Raw genomic sequence first — 7769 nt, 5'->3', positions numbered from 1 at the left:
CTATGTATACATTTTTTTTTTTTAATTTTATATAAAAGAATTACTATTGCTGGCTAGCGGTGTTTCGATAAAAAAAACATATTTTTTGTATTGCAAGTAATTAAAACTATTTACAATAATAATGTTAAAGAAATCCAAGCCATACATTGTACATTCGATTAAATTTTGTATGATGCAACATAGTTTCAAAAGAAATCGACATGTAACTGACGAGAATATAAAAGCTGAGACGGATAATGAAACATATCTTTAATGTTATAAATTACAACCAGTTTGTTTCCAAATTTTTTTTCATTGACATACTTATTGCGTCAAGTAATAAACTAATTTAAAATAAGCATATGTAAAATAATAATGATACAATTAGTTTTTTTTATAAATGAAAACATTTATAATTATATGTTTGTCAAAAAATGCATTATAAAATGATATAAACGTTTGAAAATATACAGTACCCAAAATAATATTTGTATTCTTAATAATCTCGTTAGTTATCCGTAACTTGTGGTATTCATATATATCGCTATAAACATACGACTTTAGCTATATGAATGTATTTGAATGAGATGTGCAATAAGAAAATCGTTACCTTTTTTTAAACAGCTTATTGTGAATTCAATTATGATTATCATAATTCATTATGGAGACCAGACATTGTTTATTAAACTTATTGCTTTTAAATGTTAGAACAAATTTTAATTGCCAGAGAAAACTTACTTATAACAACTTATAATAAGTGTATAAATTACGAAAATCTTAAAAATAATGCACTCAATACATTCATCGATTGCAACCCCGTCCTCGTTGTTATCGATTGGTGTGCTGCCAGCATTATACATCGCCTATGGAGCGTGGTGTTTTCGACCTACTTTCACAACGGTCACACGCTTTCTATTTGATTTTTTTTTCAACATAATTTTTGTTAAACAATTTGCCGTGAATTTTGTTGTGTGTGTGGATGTGGACGTGCTGACAGCCAAAAAAATTAAAATAAAAAAAAAAGAAAAGTGTTCGCAAGTCGAGAGCAGAATCGAACGGCAAAAAATGCTGGCGAACAACAAATCATCAAGGTAAAACTGCGCGCCTTGGTCATTAAGTCTTTCATCGAGGATAAAAGACCGATGTCTTTTAACGTTATTGCTGTAAGCAAAAGCAGAAATCACAATCTACTCATAAATCCTCGATTTGGTGCAAATTAAAGGAAATTCATCGGTTTTTGGCGGCCAGTTGCAAACACAAAATACTAAATACGCTAGATGGAGCACGCATACACGCAAGCTCGTTGGCGAACGTAAATTACATACATCATATAGATAGTCGTCCCGCTTGCACTGCCCGTCACAGCGAGGGCTGCGAGAGCGAGAGCGGGAGAGAGAAAGGCCTGAGTCGCTTTTTCTTCTTGTACTTTATATATTTTTTATTGTTTTTTTGTGTTGTGTTGCGTTGTACGTGTGTGTGAGAGTGCCAAATGTCAACGGAAATTACAACACTGCGAGACGGAGAAGTCTAAAAGGCAGAAGAAGAAGAAGCAGCAGCAGGCAGCATAAACAAAACTCGGGGGAAAACCACAAAAAATAACAGAGGGAGAAGCAGGAAGATGTTGCCCGCCAATAACAGGAGTAGCACCAGCACCCATACCAACACAAATGCCAACACAATCAACGCCACTACCAATACCACCAACAGATGCCTCATCAATACGGCCATCGAAAAAACGGTAGTCCGTTTGCGAGAGACGGCAGCGAATAGCGGTACTTTCCAGGACTCAGATGAGTCGTCCGTGGAATTTGATATTATTAACTATTATGGGGACGACGGCGGCACAACTCCAGCACCAGCTCCAGCCACAGCCTCCGTTACTCGCCACGGCGGCAGCAGCAGCGGCAATAACAACAATAACAGTGCATGCCATCCAGCACTGGATGCCAGCAGTGATGTTGTTGTTGTTGAACCGGCAGCGGTAGGAGTCGCACAGGAGGAAGAGGAAGAGCCGGAGCAAAGGCCAGAGAGGATCAGCATACCCATTCCCGACCTGGCGTTCACCGAGATGGAAGCATATGCCGAGGATATAGTCGTCGATATGGAGGGGGGATCACCAGCCAAGCCTTTAAATCCAAAGAAACAACGTTTAAACTCAGCAACAACCACAACAATAAATCGCTCGAGGGGCGGCGGAGCGGCACAGAGTCGATTACGCCGGTCGGCGGCCATCGTTCCACCGCGATCGATTCCAGAGAGCTGTGCCAGCAGCAGCAATTCCAATTCGAGCAGCAGTTCCAACAGTAATTCCAGTTCCAGCTCCGCTACAGGAAGTAGCGCATCCACCGGCAATCCGTCGCCGTGCTCCTCCCTGGGCGTCAATATGCGCGTAACTGGACAATGCTGCCAGGGAGGCCGGAAATACATGGAGGATCAGTTCTCGGTGGCCTACCAGGAATCACCGATCACCCACGAACTGGAATACGCATTTTTTGGCATCTACGACGGACACGGCGGTCCCGAGGCCGCGCTCTTCGCCAAGGAGCACCTTATGCTCGAGATCGTCAAGCAGAAGCAGTTCTGGTCTGATCAGGATGAGGATGTCCTGCGGGCAATACGCGAGGGATACATCGCCACACATTTCGCCATGTGGCGGGAACAAGGTGAGCAAGAAATAGCTGGGAAACTAAGCCATCTTACAGTTGAGACAACCCAAAGAAAGCAGTTAGTTGGCATAAAGATTTTAAATCATACGAAAAAAAGAGAATATAATATACTTGTATTTGTATTTGTTTTTGTGCCTTCTCTCATGCAATTTCATATCAAAATTGTTGCCAATGCCAAGCGACCGTTAGAGATGCGCGAAAACTGAATTAACTGCCAGTTGGCGGCATTCAAACCGCGTAAGTCCCCGTTGTCAGGGTTGCCGTTTCGCACCACCCCCCCACCCACACAAAAAAAAGTTGCCTCAAGTTTCGAGCTGCTCCCTTGGGTCTCCCATCTCTAGGTAATTATGCAACCGTGTGTGGCGATGACTCAACCATCGCTCAATTGCTCATCTCTATTGTCAGCCCACACTAAAAAGATACAAGTACAGCAGCAGATACAGATACAAATGCACACACACACTTAGTTATCGCGAGTGGAATATTCCACGGACTTGCCATATGGCTGTACTCTCGCCAAGCATGGCAACCCCGCTGTGAGTTAGAGCGGGACGTCCGTATGGCGGCGCGGCCCACCAAGGCGTTTCGAAATGCGAGAACGAAAGAGATGCAACGAGTGAGAGAGCGAGAGGTGGCCAAAGAGAAAAGAAAATAAATGTGTGCCCATTTTCCTATTCGCATAACAAAAACAATGTACACAGAAATTCAAGGGATGCCAGAAACGCAGATACACGTTTGTAGGTGTGTATCTGTGTGGGAAATATCAATATCCGTCGTTTCGATATACCAATATATTCAGTTAAGCGCCAAAAATCCAGGGGCCTTAGAAAATGATTTTTTCAACTGCTTGCATCATGTAAAGTGGCTGTTTAAATGCTATTACTCATTGCCTCATTAAATATATAAATATAAGTAGAAATTGTATTTAGTTGTTTGGGAAAATCCAGAATTTTAAAGCGATTTGGTATTGTTTTCTTTTTGTCCTTACCCTATTCATTTTTTATAATTTCATTAAGTTATTTAGGTTTTCTGTTAAAATGAAGGAAATTTTATGACTTACACAACCATTTTTTTTTTTTTTTGTTAAGGCTTAATTCTTCTTTGATAACGTATAAGTTAAGTTGGAATTATGGAAAATTCTAAAATCTGGTATTATCCTTTCCCAACCCCGCAGAGAAATGGCCACGCACTGCCAATGGGCATCTGAGCACCGCCGGCACCACCGCCACAGTGGCCTTTATGCGTCGCGAGAAGATCTACATTGGTCATGTGGGTGATTCTGGGATCGTTTTGGGTTACCAGAACAAGGGCGAACGCAACTGGCGTGCTCGTCCACTGACCACGGACCACAAGCCGGAGTCACTGGCAGAGAAGACGAGAATCCAGCGTTCCGGCGGCAATGTTGCCATCAAATCGGGAGTTCCGCGAGTGGTATGGAACCGACCCAGGGACCCAATGCATCGCGGTCCCATTCGCCGCAGAACTCTGGTAGATGAAATACCCTTTTTGGCGGTGGCTCGTTCCCTGGGCGATCTCTGGAGCTACAATTCCCGCTTCAAGGAATTCGTTGTGAGTCCCGATCCGGATGTCAAAGTGGTTAAAATAAATCCCAGTACCTTTAGGTAAGTGATCCTGATTAATTAGCTAAACTGCTGGACATCTTAATATTGAATAATTTGCCTGCAGATGCTTAATTTTCGGCACCGATGGCCTGTGGAATGTGGTGACCGCCCAGGAGGCGGTGGACAGTGTGCGCAAGGAGCATCTAATCGGCGAGATACTCAACGAGCAGGACGTTATGAATCCCAGCAAGGCGCTGGTGGATCAGGCCCTCAAAACCTGGGCCGCCAAGAAGATGCGTGCGGACAACACGTCCGTTGTGACTGTGATACTAACACCAGCGGCCCGCAATAATTCGCCCACAACGCCAACACGTTCCCCATCCGCGATGGCACGCGACAATGATCTGGAGGTGGAGCTACTGCTGGAGGAGGACGACGAGGAGCTGCCGACACTGGATGTGGAGAACAACTACCCTGACTTTCTCATCGAGGAGCATGAGTATGTGCTGGACCAGCCGTACAGTGCATTGGCCAAGCGACATTCGCCTCCGGAAGCCTTCCGCAACTTCGACTACTTCGATGTGGACGAGGACGAGTTGGATGAAGATGAGGAAACAGTGGAAGAAGACGAGGAGGAGGAGGAGGAAGAGGAGGAAACCAAATCGGTGGGAATTCTACAGCAAAGTTTGTTCAACCCCAGAAAAACGTGGCGCAAGTCAACCATCAACAATTCCTGGAGTGGCGTCACCGAACCGGAACCGGAACCCGATCCCGAACCAGATCGAATAGATGTCTTAACACTGGACATGTACTCCCACACCAGCATTGACAAGGGCACCAATTATGGCGGCAGCATAGCCCAGTCCTCAATAGATCCTGCGGAGACGGCTGAAAATCGTGAGCTGAGTGAGTTGGAGCAGCATCTGGAGAGTAGCTACAGTTTCGCCGAGTCGTACAACTCCCTGTTAAACGAGCAGGAGGAGCAGGAGGCACGCTCACGTTCAGCAGCAGCAGCAGCCGCCGCCGCAGAAGCAGCAGCAGTAGAAGCACAACAAACCACTGCCCATTCCGCATCCGTTGTGCTGGACCGCAGCATGTTGGAGATCATCCAGGAGCAGCAGCACTATCAGCAGCAAGAGGGCTATTCGCTAACGCAACTAGAGACCAGACGTGAAAGGGAGCGGCTGACCGAATCGTGGCCACAGCAGCCGGCTGAGCTGCTCGAGCTGGATGCTCTACTGCAGCAGGAGCGTGCCGAGGAGGAGCAGGTAGCCCTGGAGCAGCAGCAGCAGCGCGAACAGCAAATGGAGCAAATGGAGGTGGAGGCCATTAGTAGTTCGGGACAGCACGAATTTGCTTACCCAGTGACCACCGCCACAGCCAGCGAGTGGTGTGCTACATTACAAGAAGACGAGGAGGAGTTGGACTCCACAGTAATAGACATAGTAATTCAACCCGAACAAGAGTTGCAGGACAATGAAGTGAGCTCCACGTTGCCCGCCACACCCACTCATGTGGAGCCTGAGCAGATTGTGGACAAGATGGAGCCCCTGAAGGTTCAGGAGATGCTAACCGCGGTCGAAAAACCTCCATCCAAGCAGGAAAAGAAGCTGCCGAAGAAGCAAGAGACCAAACAGGTTGCTGTGCTAGATACAGTGGCCGAGATGCCCAAAGAGGATGCCCATGCCGTGCACTATATATTCCAGCGCATTCAAAAGGTTCAGGACTCTGAGGCAACACCAGTGGCCGTGACGAATTCCACAATGGCTGACGCCCTGCCCACCGAATCTAGTGGACTGGGAGGATCTATGACCGCGCCCCGAATCCGACGCTATCGCAACGTGCCCAACGAGAACCATCAGCACATGCAGACGCGTCGTCGTCAGATCTTCAAGCATGTCAAGCCAAAGTCCTTCATACAGTCCAGTGCTGCGGCGATTGTGGCCTATGGAGACAGCACCGAAACGGTCGGAGGAACAGCCGGAGCATCTGGCACACCTGCAGCTGGGCGTGTAGGCGGGGGCGGTGGCGGCGGCGGCGGCAGAGGATCGGCCAGTGGTGGGAGCAGTCCAGCGGTGGCAGCCAATAGTCGGCGGAGCGTCAATGTGGTGGCCAATGCGAGTGGAAACAGCGCTAGCAAAGTTGTGCCCAGCAGCAGTTCCATGATGATGACCCGCCGCAGTCACACCTTGACGGCCAGCGGTGGTGTGAACAAAAGGCAGCTGCGCAGCAGTCTCTGCACCTTGGGCCTGGGTGTGGGTGTCGGTGTCGGTCTGGGCATGGACCTGGACATGACCAAGCGCACGCTAAGGACAAGGAATGTACCCGCTTTGTCGGGCGGTTCAGCCACGCCATCTAGCAATTCGTCGCCAGCCAGCGGAGGCAGCAGTCCAGCCGGTTTCACAAGCCCAGCCAGTCCGGTCATCACGTCCAGGGGAAGCGGATCGCGTACTACCGCCTCGCCAGCCAGGCGCCTAAAACGCAGTCATGAGGATCGGGAGCAAAGAATGAGCTTGCGACGGAGCACTCTGAGTGGCAGTGCCAGCGGCAGTGGGCTGGTGGGCACTGGTGGGTCGCCCTCGAATGTGAAATCAAATCGCCTGCAGGCCTGCAATGGAGCCATCTCTGCGCGTCCGCCGCCCTCGCCGAAGAAACTGAATGCAGCCGTGCCCACATTGGCAATTGGAACGCGTGCATATACGGCGGCGTTGGCGGCGGCGGCGGATCACCTGAACAAGCGGTGGTCGTTGCGCAGCAGCAGTGGCAACTCTGGCAATCTGATAACCGCCATCAGTTGCTACAGTGACAGGAGCAGGGCGGCGACTGCGGCGGGATCACCGGGATCTGGAGGCGGGGCAGCGGGACCACCAGGAGCATCTTTGGCCGCATCCACAGTCGGCACGCGAAGGCGCTAGGCTAGATTGTAACGAAACATGCGAGCAACTTGCAAGTACAAATCCTAAGCAACGGAAAATTTTAGATCCTAGTATACTACTTTACTGAAAACGCAAAATTGCATAATTTAACCAATTTTTTTATGTGCACAACACACACACACACACACACATCTTTTAAATGTATATATAAAAAACTGTATAAGCCGCCGCATAAAAAAAAATATATATATTGATATATATACATTTATACCTACGCCTAAACAATTAAACAAATTCATAGTGTAGCTATAAGTCGAAGTTAGTAAATAGCAAAAAGTACATAGGAATATATATATAGATATATATATTTTTTGTATCGCCCAAAGTAAGAAGTTCTCCAACATCCGAAAGTTTTCCTCAACATAAATATTCTCTTTTCTAACTAAATCGTTTCGTTCAGTGTACGGCAGACTGGAAAGTATTTTTATCTCGTCTCTTGTGTTTAACTGTTTTACGCTATGTTGTCTAAGATAGTTGATAAGTTAGGCTAACACGAGAGAAGCTAATATTTTTAGGTTTATCATTTAATTTTTTTTTTTGTTCTTCGCTTGTAAGGTGTTCACCACTTGCGTTTGCAAGTCATTTTCATGTCATCGCGAAATATTTTCAATTGAAATACATCTATT

General features: G+C 47.0%; 1 protein-coding gene across 2 annotated transcripts; it reads left to right on the top strand.

The window, feature by feature from the left end:
- The first annotated feature begins 850 nt into the window (after nt 1-850).
- Pp2C1 (Protein phosphatase 2C) lies at nt 851-7766 on the top strand. Of its 2 annotated transcripts, none has more exons than NM_001297938.1 (3): nt 851-2642; nt 3820-4267; nt 4332-7766. In NM_001297938.1, exons 1-3 carry the CDS (start codon nt 1598-1600, stop codon nt 7120-7122), a joined length of 4284 nt encoding a protein of 1427 aa, NP_001284867.1. In that variant the 5' UTR covers nt 851-1597; the 3' UTR covers nt 7123-7766. The 2 variants fall into 2 exon arrangements, with proteins under 2 accessions (NP_001284867.1, NP_525074.2); NM_080335.3 differs by having other exon boundaries at nt 4332-7350.
- The last annotated feature ends 3 nt before the right edge of the window (nt 7767-7769 follow it).

The sequence above is a fragment of the Drosophila melanogaster genome, chromosome X, assembly GCF_000001215.4.
Source record: "Drosophila melanogaster chromosome X".
Taxonomy (NCBI): domain Eukaryota; kingdom Metazoa; phylum Arthropoda; class Insecta; order Diptera; family Drosophilidae; genus Drosophila; species Drosophila melanogaster.
This window is presented reverse-complemented; position numbering and strand designations above follow the sequence as displayed.

Coding starts and splice junctions, on each gene's coding strand:
- Pp2C1 (NM_001297938.1), top strand. CDS start 1,598: ATGTTGCCCGCCAATAACAGGAGTAGCACCAGCACCCATACCAACACA. Junction 2,643..3,819: donor CGCCATGTGGCGGGAACAAG/GTGAGCAAGAAA, acceptor CCAACCCCGCAG/AGAAATGGCCACGCACTGCC. Junction 4,268..4,331: donor ATAAATCCCAGTACCTTTAG/GTAAGTGATCCT, acceptor ATTTGCCTGCAG/ATGCTTAATTTTCGGCACCG.